This window comes from Psittacula echo, assembly GCF_963264785.1.
Source record: "Psittacula echo genome assembly, chromosome: 11".
Classification (NCBI taxonomy): domain Eukaryota; kingdom Metazoa; phylum Chordata; class Aves; order Psittaciformes; family Psittacidae; genus Psittacula; species Psittacula echo.
This window is the reverse complement of record NC_137746.1, coordinates 409,252-431,576: the sequence shown is the minus strand read 5'-3', so window position 1 is coordinate 431,576 and position 22,325 is coordinate 409,252. Positions and strand designations below refer to the sequence as shown.

Here is a 22,325-nt window from a genome sequence, read left to right as displayed (position 1 = left end):
GTTGGAGCCCGCGTCAGCGGTCGGTCTCTCAGAGCGCTGGGGCCGCAGCTCACATGCTGCGTGCAGCCCCGTCTCAGCTCTCCACGGTCTGCCCCGCGCGGCTAGGCTCAGCACGGCACGGAACGGCACCGACCGGCCCGCCCCGTCGAGAAGCGGGCGGCGAGCGCCGCCCCGCAACTCGGCCCGGCCCGCCCTCGGGACCTGACTCGGGGGTTCGGCCCCAGCAGAGGTCGCGGCTGCGCTCGGAGCCGCGGCGGGGAACGGCGGGGTGCTGCGCTGCAGAGCGCGGCAGGCGCCTCCTGGGAGGCAGCTGCGAGCGCGTTTCGAAGGGGAGCTGCTGGAAGGGCTGTGGAAGGGGCTGCGCGGTTCGTGTTCGGACTCACGGTCCGTCCCGCGCTGGGGTCAAGGCTGGGCCTGTGCAGGGCAAGCACTCGCCGGGTTGCACTGGGTAAAATAAAGTCTCCAGCGGAGTGCTGCTTTGGTCCGCAGGAGGGATGAGCGAGCTTTGTTCGGCTTCTTCCTCCTAGCTTTGTTGTGGAGGGTCTTATTTCAGCTTCTTACCCGTGCTGGCTCTGTCGTGGCTGAGGATGGCATTTCTAAGACCCTGCCCAGCATTCAGGCAGCCGTGCTTTTTGAACAGATCCTTCTCTTTAGTTTATATCCTACAGTCAAGTTAACTAACACAAGAATAAGTAGCAGTCAAACATGTGCACATCAAACATTAGTATATGAAAATGAGAGAAACCTTTTGTAGGTCGACTGTTTGCACACATAAAGAAACCTACCCCATCTGCTTGAAAAGCCCAAGAGAAAGGGTAATAACTGTGCAAACACAGTAAGCATTCACAGTCCAGTTCAGGGATGCCCTCCTCTTCTTGGGGTTTGAACAAGATTAGTCCTTCTGCTTCCTGCAGGGAGCTGCTGACAGAATTCTTCTGAATGTGTTCAAGTTGTCCCCAAACACTGGGAGCTCTTACTTCATGCTTGAGGAGAGAAAAATCATTCTCACCATAGCTTGAAGTTTAACCAAAGTCTAGTATTTGGAGGAGCTTAAAGAAAACAGTGGATGGGACGGAGCCTTTTTGACTTTGTAGTTAATTGTTTGCAGTTATCATTTAGGAGGAGGAAAGAGGGTAGTCAGGCTGAAGAAAGAGTAGAGGTTTTCTTGTAATGATAACATGTAAAAACAAGAAGTGTCTTGGTCCTGTGAAATTCTCTATGTTTTTGTCAGAAATTACAAGATTAAACAAGTAGATCAGAAAGTTTTTAATCCTGATCCAAGTTAGAAATGTGGTACAGTCAAGATCTGTTTGGATTATTACTATGGCTGGAGTGTTAATGACAGTAGTGTGCAACTTGTGAGGAATAAGATGCAGGAGAAGAAGAGATGTTGCCTTTAGTGTCATGGATTTGTAGACTTGCTTTGAGACTGTAGGAGGATCTTTTCTATGCAGTTTGAGTGATTGTTAGAAGGGAAGGAGACTCACCACTGCCATTTATACTTCAGGCTGCCTGGCAGTAAACTCAAGCAGAATGATCCAGTGCACAGCAGTGGGAGATGATAGCTGCCCAGGCATCCCTCATTACCACAGTACTGGTAGTACACAAAGCTTATGGAACGTGGTACTGACTTTCTTGGTACAGGAGATGATGATAGCCAGAGGAGGGGGAGCTCTGCTAGACCTGACTGTAGCTGACATGTGTAGCTTCTTGAGAATGTTAACATAAAGGACTGTCTGGGTAGTCATGATCGTCAGCCTGTGATCTTTCAGTCCCTTCTATTTTGCTGGTTTTACGCTTCTAAGTAAAGGCAAATTTCAGTAAACTCAGTGAACTTACAGCCAGCATCTCACAGGAGAAAAGCTTGGGAAGGGAAAGCAGTGTGTGTGCCTTGAGAAAGGGAAGAATATAAACAACTGATCTTAACATCAAGCTCCAGGATTTCTGGGATGCATAACCAATCTGTTATGTGGAAAATAATAGGCTTGCTGTTTGTCTCCCAGGTGGATTTGTCAAGGACCAATACAATTTCTTCTACAATAGGGTAACAACTTTTGTGGAGAGGAAAGAAAAAGAAGAGATCGTGTGTACTGGGGATCTTTAAGAACAGCTTTAGACAAGTTGGTCCAGCTTGGTACAAGAGAATAGTTTAAAGGATCCTTCAAATTCATTTCCAGACTGGTTTTCTGATTCTGTGATTATAAATCTTCACCCAAAGGCCACTGAAATGGTTCATTAACTCAGCTTTGAATTATGCTCTGCAGCAAACATAAAAGGAAAGGGAAGATTCTTCCGTCCATGTTAAAGCTGAATGCTGCAGCAGCGCTTTCAGGTTGCCTTGGCAAGTGGCCAAGTAGAGGAACCCTGATGTAGTGTCTGGTGAAGAGCTGGCCAGACTAGGCAGCAGAGCCTGCGAGGGCAGTGCAATGGTTCCTTTTTTGGTTTTTGCATGCTTATATATGTATCTTTCCTGGGACCCATGACATACAAGGTTATTTGGTTGTTTCTCCCTCCCCACACACATGCAGAGCAGCACTGTAACCTCATTATAGGTCTCAGAGAATTGGGTAATTACCAGTCTCTCACGACCAGAGCTTTCATCACTCTTTCTATTTGAAATTGTATAGGCCAGCTCTGACCTATGGGGGTCATCTACCAGTGTAATGTGTAATATCTCAGGAATCAGTTTCTCTAATTCTGTGCAAGGTCCAGGCCTTTGACCTTCTTAAACAGCTGCAGAAACAGTGATCAACTCTGATCTGATTTCCTCAGCTTTTAGCACCCATTCCATGGTTTGTTATCTTTGTTGCTCTTTGCTGGTTCATGTAGGTCCTGGTTGATTTGGGGTTAGTGATGTCAGCAGGTTCTGTGATGACAGACACCACCAAGTAGTGCAGGAGTCCTGATCTGCTGGGGGGTAGGAAGCTCTGCAGAGGGATCTGGCCAGGCTGGATCCATGGGCAAAGACATATTTTCTAAAGTTCAACCAAGCTCAGTGCTGGGTCCTGCACTTGGGCCCAACAACCCCCTGCAATGCTCCAGGCTTGGGGAAATGCAACTGGAAAAGGAAAAGACCTGGGAGTGCTGATTGATGGAGCTGAACATGAGCAGCTTGTGCCCAGGCAGCCAGGAAGGCCACCAGCATCCTGGCCTGTATCAGCACCTGTGTGGCAGCAGGGACAGGTCAGTGAATGTCCTCCTGTACTGAGCACTGGTGAGGCCACACCTAGAATCCTGTGTTCTGGGCTCCTCACTACAAGAGAGACATTGAGGTGCTGGAGCGGGGCCAGAGAAGGGCACCAGAACTGGTGCAGGGCCTGGAGCCCGAGTGTGATGTGGAACAGCTGAGGGACCTGGGGGTTTCAGTCTGGAGAAGAGAAGGCTCAGGGGGACCTTATCGTTCCCTACAACTTAGATCAGCCAAAGAGAGCAACCGCTTTTACAGCAGTCACAGGAACTCTCTTCCTACTGGTATGTTACAGACAATATGACCACTATGGTTTTGCACATTTTCTCTCCTCACCACCCCACCTCCTCCCCTGGAATACCGCTGTACTTTACTTTCCATTTTTGTTCTACCATCTACGAGTCTGGTTCCTCTGGTCCTTGCAGTGGAGATTACAATCCAATCTGCCTCTACTGGGAAATACTAGCACCAAACCTCATATTCTTGAAATTCATTGGAGCCACTACAGTTTATCTTCATATTGCTGTCAGGCTATAAAGGACTTGATACAGTGTTTGAAAGTTTTTCCTCTAACATTAAGAACTGATTCAGCAGGCTTGGACACATGGCAGGCCATGTCTGTGTTATATCTTACCCTAGGCTCTGTGTGAGGTGCACACTGCAAACAAGAAATCCTCACTGCAAACAAGAAGACCTCAGAGCAGCCTTCCAGTATCTGAAGGGGGCCTATAATGATGCTGGGGAGGGACTGTTCGTTAGGGAGTGTAGTGATAGGACAAAGGGTAAAGGTTAAAACTTAAACAGGGGAAGTTTAGATTGGATATAAGGAGGAAGTTCTATACTGTTAGGGTGGTGAGGCACTGGAATGGGTTGCCCAGGGAGGTTGTGAATGCTCCATCCCTGGGGGTGTTCAAGGCCAGGCTGGACAAAGCCTTGGGTGACATGGTTTAGTGGGAGGTGTCCCTGCCTATGGCAGGGAGGTTGGAACAAGATGATCTTAAGGTCCTTTCCAGCCCTAACTATTCTATGATTCTATGATGTAGTTATGCTGGTGCTGTTTCTTTATTAGTTGTTCCTCTCTTTGGTGGCAGGAAGATCCTTATGGGTTCTGCAGGAGGATAGTTTGTGTTTCCTCTTCTGTTCAATAGCAATGGACAGGCCTTTCCATTACTGAGGAGCCCTTTTCAACAAACTTTTAGTTTACAGCACAAATCTTTAGTTTATCTCTGAAATGACTGTATATCACTGTATTAAATCGAGTAGCAGTTCCAGTGATGTGCTAGGCATTTCTTCTCTACATCTGCCACTGCCACAGCCAGTAAAGAGTGGGTTTGACCAAGCATCTTGTTTGTGGTATTTGCTGAGTCGTACTTTATTTTGTGTAATACTAATCTTACAAGGATTATAGCACACTGCTGCTTTTAATCAGGATGTGATCTCTACAACCCTTCTTGAGTCAAAATCAGAGCACTTTACTCTGCAATGCAGGAGATACTGAGGCTCTGATAGCTGAGCTCTGGTCATTTGTAAGGGATACTATCAAAGTACTACTGCAGGAGTCAGCACAGAGTGTGCAAACACTTCTCTACCTGGGCTAATATTTGTAGCCACACTGCTCTACAGGGCTAGAGACAGACAGCAGACACTCACAGCTCATATTAACACCTGTACATTACAGAAATATTAACCTAATGCAAACAGCCCAGTAGAAGTTAATGTCTATATTCATAGAAAACCAAATAAAAACCGCTTCCATTTCCTAGTGTGAGTGCTAGTGCCCTAAACTGCTCTGGCTGCTCATTGCCAGAGAAGGTTCAGGGATTTGACATCCACAGCAGTACCCATAGTTTGCTGCTTCATTACGTGTGGTATCTGGCCACTTCTGGCTCAGATAGTTTTATTCTTTTGCTCCTACGAATAAAGCATTCAAAGCTGCTCTTGGATTTTAGCCTTAGTGTGGTTCACAGCAGGAAGATGAGAGACAATTAGGTGTCTGTCTGGATACACACAAAGTCATACAGCCTAATGGACAGACTATATCTTTGCTGAGAATAACTGTCTGTACGTCATCCTACAGGAAAAAGGAACTAGTAAATTTACAGTGATAATAATTTAGGGTGGGCAGTTGACATGCTGGACACAGAGGGACTTTGAGAAATGAAAGGGCTAGTTTAACAGGCACCTTGTGAAGTTTGGGAAGGAGAGTGAAGTGTGTCTGTTCTGGCTGGTGAGTGAGTGGCTGAGGAGCAGCCTTACTGAAAGGACCTGGAAGTTGCATGGATACCACTATGCTCCGATCCTGAATAAGACAACCCACACACCACACTGTGTTGGGAAGAACACAGCCAGAGACTGAAGGACATTATTCCTGTCTACTTTGCAGGAGTGTGGCCACACCTGGACTGCTGTGCACAGTTCACTACCTCTGATATTCAAGAGGGATGTGGAGGGACTAGGGAGGGTCCAAGTGGAGGGGTACCAAGCATGTGACCAACAAAGAGGTTGACAGAGCTGGGCTTGTTTACTTGGCAAAGAGGAATTTCAGAGGCAGTTTGTTACCAGCCTATAGATACTTGAAGGCAAGTTGCAAAGTGACAAATCCAAACTCATGTTGGCAATGGCAGGTGATACAAGAAGCGATGACAGCCACAGTTTCTAGGTTGGGTTGGTCAGGCTGGATACTGTGAAAAACTTTTTTGCTAAAAAGTTGGCGCAGTGCTAGAATAGGTTATCCAGAGATGTGTTGGTGTCTGTATCCAAGCTTGCAGGAAAAAGCCCAGCTGACTTGCTCTGGTGTTAGTAGTACCACCTAGCACACAGGTTTTGGATTACAGCCTCCTTTACAGTCCCTTTGTGCCAGCTAGTCAAGGCAATGATCAGCGTGCATGTGCTTGGATGACAGATTTGGAAGCAACCTGAGTCATGAGCAGCTTAGAAAAAAATTATCTGTAACTGGAAAGGCAAAATACTTCTTCAAGGGAAGAGAGGAGGGGCGCCTTAGAGCAGCACTGCTCTACTACCTTAAATCTAAATCTTTTCAGAGACAGGAACATAGAAAAAGTAAGTAGTGTTAATAATGCATTACACTAGATGTTGATTCAAAGACATTTAAGCAATGCACTATGAGTCCATTGTTCTCATCCTAGTATATCCATGATGCATATTGTCAGAGCAGCTACTTGCTCTCTCCTTGGCTCAAGTGAGCTAAATCAGCACACAGGCAGTGCAAAACAGCCCAGGCCTTCAGGGTAGCAGCTGTTCACAAGACAGGTACTATATTGAACATGGTAACAAACAGAAAATCAGTGGAAACAAGAAAAAGATTTTACTATTCCTAGCAAGAAACTCAAACACATATGAGAGCAATCAAGTTACAGAATTATTTCCACTTGATTCAGTAGCAGCTGTGCAGCTGTGTTCCACTGTGAGATGGACTGGCTTTCCGTTAATTCAAGCCATGAGATGGGACTCCAAGGCACATTAGGCATCAAAGATCAGAGGTCCCATCTTGCTTCCATCTTCACTACCTTTCAGTGCTGCGGAGGGCAGAGTGAGAGGGAGCAGGCTCCAGCTGCTTGCAGTTGGTTTCTATTTTAATCACTCCTGTACATTTTCTCCTCTTTGCTTGTAAAAGAGATGGACACATGGAGGGCAGCAGCGCAGGGGCTGTTTACTTTACATCTTATCAGCAGCATTAGGTACTTTAGAGACTACCAGGAAAGACCCAGGTACGAGCCACTCCCACTTGGCAGGACTTTGGACCACAGCATAGAGCTGCTGTGCCCAGACAGATGAGGCTTTCTCTACCAGCTCTGCCCCTAGCAACAAGGTTTTCAAGATTTCCAATTTTTTTGTCTGTCCTCAGGAAAATGCTCTCTTCCCTCCTATCTCTCCTGTTCTTTTTTAAATGTCCAACACAGTACTTGCCCAAAGAGCTATGAGCAAGATGCAGTTGACAGTCCAGGAGCACACCTCGCTGCTCTCAAGAGAGCTGTTACTGGGAGTTTTATACAGAGGTGAACGTCAGCGTAAACGCAGAGGGAGACTCCATGTGCTCCAGAGCACAAAGGGTGTTGGTTAATGGGTGGAAGGTAGGGCTTGCGTCTCAGATCGTGCATGCAGGCAAAGTGGGTAACGCTGCCCAATTTTTCTTGGTAATAGTATATAGAAACTGTTGTGGTGAAGGGTTTATTGTTTATTTTAACTAACTCATGCTGAAGGGAAGCTGTCAATAGCTGAGGCACCATCACAGGCTTGCTTATGCACTTCTTTTACCCCAGTGATCTATATAATTTGTAATAAAATGGAAGATGTTCTAGCTTGGCCCCAGGACTCAGTTGGTCATGGCTGGGGAGGCAGAATAGCTGGAAGGAAGACAGAGTACAGCATCATCTCTTCTTGATGCAGACACATGCACAGGGGCTACCAGAGTCTGACACCATCCAGTGCCCTGGGGTCAAAAACAAGCCCCTCATGCAGGCCTGGAGGGGCTCGAAAGCACAAGATACTCTGTGTGCCCCTGCAGTTCCTGTTTGTGCCATCTCCCCAGCGAGACCTGTCCTAATGCCTTCTCTTAGGAGTGATGAGCTGGAAAAGCAGCTGCAGCCCCTGGCTGTGGCTGTGTTTCCTGCGGTGCTACAGGAATGCTGCAGGAGTGAGTGCTGCAAGAGTAAGCGCTGCAGGGACACTGCTGGAACACTGTCGGAGTGCAGGAACGCTGCAGGAGCGCTGCCAGAACACTGCAGGAGTGCTGCCGGAGCGCTGCAGGAGCACTGCCAGAATGCTGCTGGAGCGCCACTGGAGCGCTGCAAGAACGCTGCAAGAAAGCCGCAGGAACGCCGGCAGTGTGCACGAGCGCTGCAGGAGCGCCACCTGGCGGGTCCCGCCCTCGGGCCGTGCCAAGCCCTCCGGGTGCACTCCCAGCCTGACATACCTCGAACAGTGTCCAGCAAACGCTGCTGGGACAGCTCTCTGTGTATTTCGATCATCTCCAGAGGACGTGTAGGAAAGGTGACAGGCTTTTCCTAACGAGCACGATTGTAAGGCTTTTTCGGCCTCAGGTGGGCTTTGTTAGATAAAAGCTGATAAATTAGCATGGAGACATCTTCTGAGAATCACAACCTTCAGGCGTATGATTTCATAGGGCAGAAGAAAGCTAAAGCATATGTGGGTGATAGAGTGCAACTCATTTTACTCTAGCACTTAACAGAATTCTAAGAGAAAAGCAAGACCTTGTTTAACTCTACTATCATCACCCCTTTTATAATGACATCATGCCTTTTATAATTGCCAGGATCTCTGTTGTTAACTCAAATGTAAAGCAGAACATACAAGCTCCTTGTGCATGGTGATTAACTCTGTTAGCATTACTATTTCTTTCCTTGATAATTTGCTTATTACATGAGACCTCAGAAACCATGACAAAGCACTGGAGTGGCAGAAAGCAGCAGAATAGAGTCCATCCTAGCCCTGGTCTCTCTCTGAAAACAGCCATCCTCAGCTGCTCCATAGGAGGCCTTAAAAACCTCCCAAAGGGAGAAGCTGAGTAACCTTCCCTTATAGAAAGCTCCCCTTGTCTGCTAGCTGGTGCTATATAAATCCATGTAAACCTATCAGATCTTCAGCCTTGCCATCTCCACCTAGAGTCTATATAGAGATAACAAGTGGCAACTAAGAACATTCACAATGTTTGGTACTGATGAAAAAAATGGAGACTCCTGTCTGAAGTAGGAGGGGTGAGAACATCATACTACTAATGACATATACTGCCTTGCAGTCTTCAGGCAAGACACCCTAAGAGCTGGTGTCTTGTCTTGAAGTCCCAATAGTGCATTGGACAATAGCTCTGAGTTCACAAAGTTCCTGGTAACTGGAGGGAAAACACATAGTGTTAGTGCCTACTACTGGAAGATGCTGGGTGGACAAAAGTAGATAGTATGTTGTTTTCTCAGTGTGGACATAACTACTGTTTATCCATACAGGCACCTACAGGTAGTAGACAGAAGCACAAATCTATCGGTTGAACAAATTAGGAGTCAGGCAGTCCATGAGTATCTTTAGCTAGGTCAGCTCCCATGGGGAGAAAACAATCCCAGCTTTACATGAAAAAATACCAGCTCTGCACAGATTACGTAGGAGGAAGGTCTTGGGAGTTTCACAGAACTAAAACTAAAACTTAATAAAATATGAAGAATAAACAACAGAGAAAAGCATTAAGCAATTGTATAAAGTCCTTTTAAGCCCTCTATATCAAAGAATACAACAGATTTAAGAGATACAGAGAACAGCAGCAAGGCTGATCAAAGTATGAATTGGAAGAGTTGAATACACTGAAATTCTTCAGTAAAGACTGAGGAGGATCTGACAGAGGTCTATAAACCCCTGAGTTCACAGTATCACAGTATGTTAGAGATTGGAAGGGACCTCAAAAGATCATCTAGTCCAATCCCCCTGCCAGAGCAGGAACACCTAGATAAGGTTACACAGGAATGTGTCCAGGCGGGTTTTGAATGTCTCCAGAGAACGAGACTCCACAACCCCCCTGGGCAGCCTGTTCCAGTGTTCCGTCACCCTCACCAAGAAGAAGTTTCTTCTCAAGTTTAAGTGGAACCTCTTGTGTTCCAGTTTGTACCCATTACCCCTTGTCCTATCATTGTTTGCCACTGAGAAGAGCCTGGCTCCATCCTCGTGACACTCCCCCTTTATATATACTAATAAGGTCACCCCTCAGTCTCCTCCAAACTATAGAGACCCAGCTCCCTCAGCCTTTCCTCATAAGGGAGATGCTCCACTCCCTTAATCATCTTAGTTGCCCTGCGCTGGACTCTCTCCAGCAGGTCCCTGTCCTTCTTGAACTGAGGGGCCCAGAACTGGACACAATATTCCAGATGCGGTCTCACCAGGGCAGAGTAGAGGGGGAGGAGGACCTCTCTCGACCTACTGACCACTCCCCAAGTTCCTTGGAGAGCATGAAATGGAAAACTGTACAGAGTCAATACAACACTGCAGGCACCAAAAGTAAACAGGTGTCAGGTTCAGAACACATGAAATACAATGAAGCTTGGGAAGTCCGTAACAAGGCAGTATGAACGCTGTAAACTTACATAGATTTGAAAAGTAAAAAAAAAAAACCAACCCAAAAAACAACAGATGGAAAACATTTCTAGAAGGTCCTGCCAAGGGCTATTACACACACAGTTACCACAAGTTGCTAAATAATGAAGAATTCTCTGGGGCAATACAAGCCCATGTTTGTCACATTTTTATACGCTTCTTGTCTCTAAAAGCACAAGACAGGCAGAGAAAAACATGCCCCCAACACAAAGCAGGCAAGGTGCCACACATGTGCCACCTGCCAGTGGGGTCATTGCTGCAGCCCTGTTCTGAAGGGAGCCGCAAGGAGCCGTTACTTTCTCCCGTTCTCGTACGCGGTCTGGCGGTCCTCAAGGATCCTCGGGGTCCAAGACCACCGTGGTCAGATTCCCTGGTAGCCGTGGCTCTTTCCAGGCCCCGCACCCGCGCGCCCCGAAGGCCTTGGTCGGACTGCCCGAGAGCCTCACCGGCTGCGTGGGCCCCGGCGGGAGGGAGCGCGAGGCGGCTCAGGCCACGCAGCCCCTCCCCGCGGACGGTGTCGTAAACTCCGCGCAGGTCTCGCCCGGCGCCGGGATAGGGGGAGCAGGGCGGCGAGCGCCATGCCCAGCACAGCTCCGCATTTCTTCGCGGCCCGGCGCCACCTGTGACTGAGGCGTATGAGGGCGCGGCTGGACGCCCCTTCGCCGCAATGGCCCATGGGGCGGGCTGCCGCCGGGGACCGGAAGCGGAAGCGAGCGGCGCCCCAACCTGCGGTATCTCTGTGGCAGGCTGGGCCAAGGGCCCGGCTTTTCCGCTTCCTCCTGGGAGCCGGGGGTAGGTGTATCTGCGTTGGTGGCGGGAGCCGGCGGAGACGAGTGGCGGAGTGTCCCTCCGCGGCGCTGAGGGGTGGCGCGGCCCGGCGCGGCCCATGGACCGGCACAAAGTGAAGCGGCAGCGCCTGGACAGGATTTGTGAAGGTGAGGCGGCGCGGGAGGCCTCCGGCTGCGGCGCGCCGCGTGGGGCCGCGCCCGGCGGCGGGGACCAGCGCCAGACAGGGCAGAGCGCCGTTGTGCGACGGGGGCTCTGGCCCGGCAGCTGCTCTCCCCGCCGAGCCGCGGTTTCCGGCGACCGCCTGTCCTATCCTGTCGCTTGCGGGCACGCTTCCACCCGGCGCTTCCGCAGCACGCTGCCTGAGGCGGGGAACGCCGGGGCTTCTAGAGAGGGGCGGCTGTCAGGGGCCATGAGCGTACGGGTTCTTGTGCGCTACTAAGCAGGAAACAGACTGTGTCTTGGCACGCTGGGGAGGGAAGGGGCTAGTTAACAGGCAGTAGGCCTGAAGCGGCTTTGTAACTACTTTTGAGAGGCTAGGGTAGGGAGGCGTGTTTCTGAGCAGACCGCTACTATTATCTATTATATATATACTATATAATATATATTAATATATATAAATTATATATATACTATAATCTATAATATCTAAATATTATCTATTACTATTATTGATAAAACGTGGCTTATTTTTCTTTTTATAGTGGTGGCAGAGGTTTGGGGTTGTTTGTGTTTGTTTGTTTTTTTCTTTTCTCTAGCTTTATTTCCCTGTTTATTTACTGTTTTTTCTTTTGCATTGACTAAGCCCTTCTGAAGTACTACAGAAATCGAATAGAACTAATGACTTGTTGGACTAGCAAATGAGACTCAGAATTCTTGTCTTTCATGTAACCACTCCTGCTGACTTTTTTTAATAGGCATACGACCTCCTATTGTGAATGGCCCAATGCCAACACGGCCACTGGTTGCACTCCTGGATGGACGAGATTGCACTGTGGAGATGCCCATCTTGAAAGATGTTGCTACAGTGGCATTTTGTGATGCTCAGTCAACTCAGGAAATCCATGAAAAGGTGGGCACAAAAATGTGTGAGCATTCAGACATAGAGCTCTGCCTCTTGGGCTAACTGAAGGAGACTGATTTGCCCGGGTTTTTGTTGTAGGTGCTGAATGAGGCAGTAGGAGCTCTGATGTATCACACCATTACCCTTTCTCGTCAGGATCTGGAGAAATTCAAAGCCCTCAGGGTCATTGTGCGCATTGGCAGTGGCTATGACAATGTTGACATCAAATCTGCTGCAGAATTAGGTATGATGACACCATTAGAGCTCTGTTGTGATCAGAACTGAATGGGAACTGGAACACTACACATGTTTTTCTGTTTTATAGCTGAGTGCATTTTAGATCTTCTATGTAAAAAGATTTGAAGCTGCTTAATATTGGGCATTTTTAAGAAGCTGACGATATCAGAGTTGGTAGGTGACTTGAAAGAAAGATTCTTAGCTCAGATTGCTCTGCTATAGGTGTCAGTGTCTCTGTTGTTTGTGATTCAGAAACCTGAGTATGGTGTCCAGGTAACTTTTGGTGAGACAGCTTTAGGTTGTTTGTGAAAAAAGAATTCAGCAAACTCTGACGTCCAAAAGCAGCCTGCAAATACTGGTGCAGGATAAACTCACTGTACATACTTGATAAGTGAGTTTTCCTGTTATTTTTTAATATACATGTAGGTTCTGATTCAACACTATTACTGATTCCTTTAGAGCCCTATGTGTATGAAGAGTCTGGATCAGGTGACCAAAGCTGCTAGACAGTGAGACTATCAGACCTTGTAGTCCCCCAGGTGATTTAGGTCGTCTAAATACCCTGTTCTTTCTTATTTTGGGCTTGTGTAAGTGATTTGAAATCTTTCTTAACGTAATGCAGATTAGATTAAGCTTAAATCAAATGCATGTAAAATTGATATAGATGTTACAAATTCTGGATCTGTAAGAACAGCTGAATTGCAAGTAAAAGAGAAGTGCTTATTTGTCTAGTGCTTGAATTAGGTCTTCTGGTCTGAATGTTTCAGCTGAAAGGCTCAATAGTTCCTGGCAAGGTCTCTGGTTCTCATCCAGCCATTACGTTTTTGGGCTGAGTTTGGAAACTGATCTACTCTTGGGCTTTTCCACTTTCCATATCTTTGATTCAAAGCTTTTCCCCACTCTAATTAACTCAAAGAGAAATGAATGGGTAAAATTCTTTCACCATCAAGACTGCTGCTTGCCAGTTTTGCTTTGGAGAGGTACTATGATGACCCTCAGGCAAGGCCAGATTTCCTTTATCATGGACAGCTAATGGTTATTTTCATACTTACCCAGGCCCTTTAATTCATTCTGAGGTAAGATACTGTTCCTTATTTGTTCTGAGTCTTCGAATCAGACCAAAGGGCTGTTGTATGTGCTTGCATTTCTTACATTTAGGCATAATATTGCATGTAAACACAAATTTGTATCTAGTTGTGTAAGAGATGAATGTAGCTTGTCTGAAGTTGACTGAGGTGGTAATCAGTGAGATTAAAAGAAGTTAGGTTTCCCTGTCTTCCCTCCTCATGTCTCTGAGTAGTCTATGTGGTATTACAGCACAATTGCAAAGGATTTCATAGAGATTTCCCTAGTTCTCTTGGGAGAACATAGTCTGAGTTTAGTCAAATGTCTCCTCTGTAATGGGCTTACAAAAGAGTGATGCATTGCTGAATTTTATGTGCCTTCAACCATTGCCTAGATGTTGTGCCTAGTTTTAGGATGGGTGGTAGACTTTTGAGAGGGAGAGTTTTCTTGGTTTGGCAAGTGGCGATGGTTGCATTTGGGAAGAGACCATTTTTAATCTAATTATTTTTGTTTCTTAGCTGGATTGTTGACTGAAGGACAACCACAACAGAGAAAGACCAGATTTTGCTGCAGTGTTCCGTCTTTCCCTTTTCTGACAGTATTTTGTACTTCCAGGACTTTAACTCAGTTTGCATTAGTAATTTACCTGATAGTTCTAGCCATAGGTTTTATGGCCCCTTGTGGTTTTATGTCATTCTAGAGTGGGAGTGTTACGTGTCACCATTTTTAAGTATAACTTCAAATGGATTTAGAGAGGCTCCTGTGGCTTTTCTCTGTGTTTAATGAATTAGTTACTTATTGTTGCTCCTGGGGAAGCTGATGCTTGCAGTGAGCATCTGGACTGTGAGGCACGAAAGAGCTCAACCATCTGTCTTAATTCTTCTTCGGTCTGCCAGTTAATCTGTCAGGACTCTCTCTGGAATGAGTGCATCTTTTTGGAAGCAGATCTTATAAAAGTCAGTTTCTTGCATCACTGGTATGAGCCAGTTTTCTTATTTCAGTCTTTTTTTTTTTTTTTTTTCTGGTGAGTGTGTCAATCAAATGGACATTTATAAGGAAGGAGTGATATTTCCTTGGGGTTAAAAAGCTGGTGATCATTTCTGTGTTCTGTGAATGAGCTGAGATGAATCCTGTTTCTTGGCAGTGGTTCTGGAGCACTGAATTATCTTTCAGCACTTATGCCTGAAGAGCTCTATGTTGGTTTAGCATTGTGATGCTGAAAATCTTATATGACCTCTATGGCTTTGTAGGCATTGCAGTTTGCAACATCCCTTCCTCCTCAGTAGAGGAGACTGCTGACTCTACCCTCTGCCACATCTTGAACCTCTATCGCCGTGTTACTTGGCTACATCAGGCTATGAGGGAAGGGAATCGAGCCTCAAGTGTAGAACAGATTCGAGAGGTGGCTGGTGGTGCTGTGCGTATCCGTGGGGAGACTTTGGGCATCATTGGACTAGGTAAGTGATGGGAATTGTTAGACTGGAAAGTGAACTGTGAAAGTTTCTGTGAATATGAGAGCCACAGGCTGAAAACAAGTGACAATGTTACAGCTTTTTATTGTGAAACGCACTGACTTGTAAGGAATACCAGTGCCCTTTTCTGTGGTGCTGGATATCTTCGAGAGTTGGGTATATGCCATGGGTTTGGGGATTTCTTTTCTATTTTCAAATGGCTAGAATAATTGGAATATTTAGACAGTTCTCAGTGACTGTTTCCCTGTGTGCTAGGCTCTGTGACAAAGCCACCTGAAAGCTACCAGCTCCTTCCTCAGGTTCTTGTAATCAGATTATTGTTGCTTCTGGCTAAGGGTCTAGATTTGTCTGGAAAAACAGAGCTCCTTCTAGGCTAAGCTCTGGCTATATTGCATGGGGAAGGACTAGAATTAGCCATATGGGATCAGCACTGAATAACCTCCTCTGGATCCCTGTGGCAATCTCAGGGGTTTCCAGGGCTACGTTACCTTGGGCCCTGGCAGTAAAGTCCAGTGTAGGCTCCCAGTCTACCCCAGTATCTTGTCTATAAAGTTTGTTTTACCTTTCCTTGATGATTGTGGGTTTTCTTTTGTGAAGGCCGAGTTGGACAGGCAGTGGCTCTGCGAGCCAAGTCCTTTGGCTTCAACGTGATTTTCTATGATCCCTATCTGCCGGATGGAGTGGAGCGATCCTTGGGTTTACAACGAGTAGGAACCCTGCAGGATCTACTAATGCACAGCGATTGCATCACATTGCACTGCAGCCTGAATGAACATAACCATCACCTCATCAATGACTTCACTATTAAACAGGTGCAGCAGGAGCTTGATTTCCCCCACAGAACACTGTGGAAATGAATGCAAACAGAAACTGCTGCTTTCACAGAGGCTGAGAGCATGTGAATCCTGCTGCCTCTGTGATGTGCCTCCTGCTGCTGCCGCCTTTGGAGGCTGGGAATGTGTGGATCCGGGTCCCTGTGCTTTGTGCTGTATAGAATTTCACATTAGGAGGAGAATAGGATTGGCTCTTCTTGCCAAGTAATTTCACTTTTAAATGCTTTAGGTGATTCAATAATTTCAAATTACCTTTAAATTGCATAATTGACTCTGGCTGTTCGAGCCAGATGTGCTGTGGCTGGGACTGTGTAAATTTCTTTACACGGCTCTGCCAAAGCCTCTCTGTCCAAGCCCACTGCAAAATCAGTCTCGGGCTCTGCTCCACTAGTCTATGAATGCTTATCAGTGCTTTCATGTGAGACATCTGGACGCTGTATTCCAGTTTTGTATGGTTCTGAGTTACCGGCTGGGCTTATCCATGACAAGCTGGATTCCTGATTCATGTCCTTTTTCTTTTTAATTAGTAGGATGAATATGGAGTGCAGAATTTGAGAGTTCCACTTTTGCCCTTGTCTTGTGATTTTGTTTGTACATTTTTAAAGCAAATTTCTCAAGCATTGCTTGCAGGCATTTCCCTTGCGGTTAGCTTTGCAGTGAGAGTATCCCTAGTTTGTTCAGGCCTCATCTAATCACTGCAGGCTCCTGTTCATTTCCAGTAGACTTCAAAGATTCACTTAGCTTCCATGAAAAGTCTCATTCTCAAACCACTTAATATTTTTGTTCTTCCAGATGCGCCAGGGCTGCTTCTTAGTGAACACAGCCCGGGGAGGGCTGGTAGATGAGAAAGCCTTAGCACAAGCCTTGAAAGAGGGGAGAATCAGAGGAACAGCACTGGATGTGCACGAATCTGAGCCTTTCAGGTAATGTTGCACCTGCGTGTCTACTGCTAGCATGTGACTCACCTACACTGGATGACTCTTGCTTTTTGATATTCAAGTTATGGTGATAGCCAAGAGGACAGATGGGTTATCTGTTTTTTTGTTTCCCTCCTCCCCTCCCCTGCACAGCTTTGCTCAGGGTCCCTTAAAAGATGCGCCTAATGTGATCTGCACGCCTCACACTGCCTGGTACAGTGAGCAAGCATCCATTGAATCCAGAGAAGATGCAGCTAAAGAAATCCGCAGAGCTATTACAGGTAATGAGGAAGACTGTGTGCTCTGCAGCTGCTACTGCAGAGTGTTCTTTTGTTAGTTCACTGCAAGGCTTATGTCCTTGTTCTGAAAACTTAGGCTCAGTAACTGGTATCTAAAACTGGACTGTAAGTTGGTAATTGTCTTGTAACTAATGCTGGAGTGGCATTTTCCCTCCCTGGGAAAACCTTGTACCTAGTACATCCTTTGCAATAATTCCTTTGACAGTTATACTGTACACCATTTTTCTGGAGCAGTACATACTGTCTCTTGGGGAAGGTGAGGCTTGACAATTGCAGTTTGTGGCAAATAATTTCTATAAGATCACAGAAGTGGGAAGGAAGGATCAATTTCTTGTATTCTCCAGAGAGTAGCTGTTCAGAAGAGTCTCTCCTGCCCAGTGTTACCCTGTGGAGATAGATGGAAAAAATCATGTGCGTTTCCTTTTTACTTTCCTTTCTAAATGCTTCAGGGGACGAGCCCTTTCTACTTGAGTCCTGGGTTTTTTTGTAATTCTTGGTACTCTTGCAGGTCACATACCTGATGCTTTGAGGAACTGTGTTAATAAGGAGTACTTGCTGCTAGCAGCTCAGTGGTCCAGTATTGATCCTGCAACTGTCCACCCAGAACTCAATGGAGCTGCAGCTTACAGGTGAGATGTGTATTTAGGTTGTACAAATTACTGCTTTCAAGCCTATCTTCCTACTGAAATAGGCCGGCATCCCTCTTTGGGTTTGAGAACCCAAACTTGTAGCTGCAAGCTGTTTCTGTTCCTGTATGCTCTGTATATGAACTCTTTCCAGAAACTTAACAGCAGCACTTCTGAAGCTGTACTAGGATCTAACATTTACTTGGTCATATTTAGTTCCAGCTGCATACTGGTTTGTTTTTCCAAATCCTTGCAAGACCTGCCCAAGAGATCTCCTTATATAAGAAGGCCTGCTTGGTACCAGAAGAAGAGGTCTGGATCTTGAAGTTTAGAAGTTGCTTGTATCATTAGAGTTGTATAAACAAAGCACACTTCTCAATTCTAGCTCAGATACGGAGTATTAAAGAGGCATTGTCTGGTGGATTTGGGCAGTGGCCTAAATAAAAGTGTATTTCAGTTTATTTGTCTTACAGACTTGCCAAGTGATTCTGGGAAGGTTGCTTCCCTTCTGTTTTTCTTCCATCTGCAAAGTAAGACATACGTTCTCTTCCCTTCTCTGAGACATACAGAGGTTCAGATACATTTCTGGAGAAAGCATAGGGAGGCAGAATGGGAAGTAATGGAAGAATAGTTCATTAGCAGTTAATGACTTTTGCTGTCCTATTTCTCATCTCACTTGTAGCTGTTTTTATTAGTTCAGTTCCTTACTTTTTCTATCTTGGAGTCCAGTGAAGGATAACTGGCAGCTTGTGCTCCTCCTGCTGATGGAGAGGGAATTTCTAGTCCTTCACAGTACCTTCACACAACACCTTACACTGTTTTCCACTGGAAATAAACTTTGTACCAGTTTTTAAATGCTGAATACATGACCCATCTGCGAATGGGTGTCATTAGGATATAACTGCTACTCTTCAGCTCTGGAGACTTCTCCTGTGTTCTGTCACAGAGCATTTCTGTTAGAAAGATGGGTTTGTATCCAGCAGGTGCCTGAGGGCATAGCTCCTTGCCCCTTGAATAACTGTTGGACAAGCTTGTAATTTCTGTTTCTGTTGGTTTTAGGTTTCCTCCAGGAGTAGTGGGAGTAGCCACCCCTGCGCTGCCAGAACCGCCAGTAGTGGAAGGGATTGTAGCTCATGGGATCCCTCCTGTTTCCCACCCTGCACCGCGTACCCCTTCCCCAGGAGAGACAAGCAAACTGGATGCAGACAGAGAGATTCCTGCTGACCAATAGCAGGATCTTTCCTTTCATCTGACAGCAGATAAAAGTAGGAAGGCATCTCTTCCTAGGACCTTCTTTAACACCCTACAGAGACTGTTTCCTGTTCATGCAGGACGGGAGAATGCATTTCATTACTGGCAAACTTTAGCTCTTGCCTTTATTTTTTAACCCTTTAGTTTTAGTCCCTCAATCTTTCCCCTTCCGTGGGGCAAGGCAGCAGTGACCTTGCCTCCTCTTGGAAACACTTAGTTTAACAAATGAATTTTCCCATATATCTACCCCGCTTGTCTGTGACAGGGAACTGTCCTTGTGGGGTCAAACACTGCAGTGGAGCTGTCTGATCAGGAGTGGCCCTCAAGGTTCCCAACACCAGACTTCAGTGCACACCATTCATTTGTGACTTGTAGCTTAAATTTAATTTGGTTGAACCTCTCAAGTGTAGCCATGGGGAGCTCTAGGAAAATACTAGTGAATTGGAGAAGTTGTGACTCTACTGTCTTTATTATGCCCTTGGTAGAATGCAGCCTAGGCTCAGCTGTGTGTGTTACTTTGCTTGTTTTAATTAAGGTTTCCTGTGAGAACAGGCATTGCTCACTGTTGACCATACAAGTTCAGTCTATGCAGTACCAGGCCTGAGGTTAAAAGTAACAGTCTCAAAGTCAGCCCTGTAAATAGTTTGGAAGGGATTAAACTGTCATCAGATATGTTGTGGTGACCACTGTGTTTGTGAGGGTTCACAGTAGTTCACCCTGGAGTCTCTCTAACTCAGAGAAGGCAAAAGAATCCAGAAGTGGGAAAAACTTGTGTATGCTGTATGCTGTATGCCCTGGGATACAGCAGGTAGCAGTAACTTGCAACTGCAGTTGCTTGTTCCTCATACACAGGTGTGTGGTTAGCCACAAGGTATCAAGGTATCTGTTAGAATTCTAAGCTTTGTGCTACAGATTGGTTGTGGGTTTTTTTTTTTTTAACATCACTGCATCAACTAGAAGTAATGTAGCACTGATTCCTGTGCTGATGGAGAAGGCAGCTTTCACTGATTGAGCAAGTTACGCCAGCTCTGCCACCATACGCTGCATCTCCAACAGCGCGCAGGGCAGGACAATGTTCTTTTGGTTGTGGGTTTGTTTGGTTTTTTTTTTCTTTTTTACATGAGTAAGCTTTGGGATACTAAAGGAGAAAGAACCCTCTTAGCTTGTCACCGGAAGCCAAGGCAGGATTGTTGCTCTCACGAATTTTCCTATTTTCCAAATGATTGAGTATGAATCACTTCTTTGAGGGGGATGGAGCAAAACAGGTTCCACAGGAGAAGATTATCCTTAATTCCACATCTTCCTTTAATTTTACCGTGTTACACTTTAGCTACAGCCTTTCCATGCACAACATGTAACAATTCACAATTGATTTGTTCATGTTGTGTGAGCCTACTTGAAGTCGGTGCTATGTGGGAGGCACCCCCTGTGTGTGGGTTGGTCTGCCTCCCTGTTGTGTGTCTGTGACTGGAAGCTGAGCAGCTGGGAATAGACTGGAAATACAGCTTGAGGTGTGGACCCGATCCTTTCGTTGGGCTGTTTGGGAAGCTGAGGGAAGCTTTCACAGTCACTAAGTTTTCAGGGTTTTGATTTCTTTTTTTTTTTTTCCTTAATTAAAATTTTTCTTTAAATTTTTCTGCCTTCATATAATGGCTTGCTACTGATGCAGTGAAGTGATTAATTCCCTTCCAACCTCTCACACCTCACAATTCAAGAAAGGAAAATGAAGTAAACTTCAGGTGTTTTCTTACAGATTTTACCTTAACTGTTTAGCATTAGTGAGATAATATTAGTTCTCTAGTGCTGAGTGTCTTTTTGATGTTTGTCTTGGTGAAGATTCTTCACTTCTGTGTTTTCATGGATGATGCTGATTCTACTTAAAATTCATATACCTCCTTGGCAGCTCAGGTTTAGCAGATGAGACTGGGTCTGGTGGAAAATAACCAGCAGCACCTTCTGGAGTTCTCTAACCTCTAGGAAATCGAAGTTTTACAAGCTACTAGCTCAGAAAGCTGTTCTCCTGACAGGCAGATGGGGAATAGTTTTCAGGGCTTGAGAGCTCATCCTCTGTGTATTACCACAATCTATCAGTAACTACTCTTTCATTAATTGCTGCTGAAAATTCCTGCCCTGCTTAGAGGTTCAGATCTGAGATTATTCTGTGGTAAGCGGCTTCTAGTTACAAGCTTTGTAACTACAGAGAATCAGAGTACATTGACCGTATCTCTTCTAGAGCACAATGCAAGATAGATTTATTTTTTTTTTAAAGAGGCAGCAATTTATTTCTTTTTTTCTCTTCTTAACTGCAAATATCTCTATAGGCCAATCAACTGAGCAGAGGAAGAGTGGAAAGATCTCATCTGGGGGACACCTGAGTTTCTTGGTTCTTACTTTTGGTGCCTAGACATACTGGTGACTAGTAATTCCCTAGTGGGAATTGATTGATGTAATAAGAAATACTTCCAGCTATGGGTACTAAGGAATCGAAGGTGACAGCATTGATAGTGGCTCTGTTCTAGCCAACACTCTGTAGGCTTGTGCTTGTATATGAAGGCAATTTTCCCCCTGATTAAAGCTGCAGCAGAAAATACTGAGGTAAAAAAGAACAGAACCCTTATCATGACCTCAAAGAAGGGCAAAGGCTCTCTCTGTGTGTATAGGATTACTTTGCTTATACAACATTTGTCCCTCTACCTATCGACTGAATCTGTTATTACCAGACAAAGGGTATTCTTGAACAGATAGCACAAAAAAAATATTTCCAGTACTTAAGTACTCTGTGGTCTTCTCCATCCCCTGAGTGCCCAGTCCATTGTCCACTCTCTCATGTGTGACACTCGGGACTTGCAGCTCCCTTCCCAAGCTGTTGCAGGTTACAGAAGTGGAAGGATTGATGTTTATTTTGTTTGTTTTAATGCCTTCCTTCAGAACTAGTGCAGAGCTTTAATCCCAAAGAACAGAAGTCTGCCAGGGTGAGGCAGGAGTGTCCTAGCTGCACTAATCTGCTTACAGGAGATGCTCACACTGTCCTAAGGTACTTTCTGTTTTGTCAAGGTCACTGCTGCTGACCAGCTTTTTTATAGAGGATTCAGAGTTTCAGAAATATATTTTTGTAGACAATGACTAAACTGTGAAACATTGAAATAAAGCATGTAAACTAAACCTTCCAGCACTGTCCTCTGTACAGCTGTTTTTCTCACTTCAGTTCTCTCCTGCCTCGTTAGAAAATGTTTGATTACTTCTTGGATATATTTTAATAAAGTTCTCTAAAGAACATGACTGCTGTCTATGGAAGCCTTACCTACAGAGTCTTTTGAGCTGCTCTTGATGCAAGTCTTAGTATCTTATCTGTGTGACACATCAGGACTAAAATCACACTGTAAAGAGTACAGATGATGCGATGAAATCATGAAATGCACTCTGAGGACAGGCACATTGTACAAACTGGTATTTGGTGCTACCTTGCCCATTTCCCA

General features: G+C 45.6%; 1 protein-coding gene across 1 annotated transcript; it reads left to right on the top strand.

Moving 5' to 3' along the window:
- Nucleotides 1–9,750: 9,750 nt before the first annotated feature.
- On the top strand, nucleotides 9,751–22,128 carry LOC308226112 (C-terminal-binding protein 2-like). The gene is made up of 9 exons (XM_080627520.1): nucleotides 9,751–11,235; nucleotides 12,004–12,158; nucleotides 12,249–12,393; nucleotides 14,702–14,908; nucleotides 15,521–15,735; nucleotides 16,549–16,679; nucleotides 16,827–16,954; nucleotides 17,481–17,601; nucleotides 18,658–22,128. The coding sequence occupies exons 1-9, from the start codon at nucleotides 11,187–11,189 to the stop codon at nucleotides 18,827–18,829; spliced, it is 1,323 nt and encodes a 440-aa protein (XP_080483646.1). The 5' UTR covers nucleotides 9,751–11,186; the 3' UTR covers nucleotides 18,830–22,128.
- The last annotated feature ends 197 nt before the right edge of the window (nucleotides 22,129–22,325 follow it).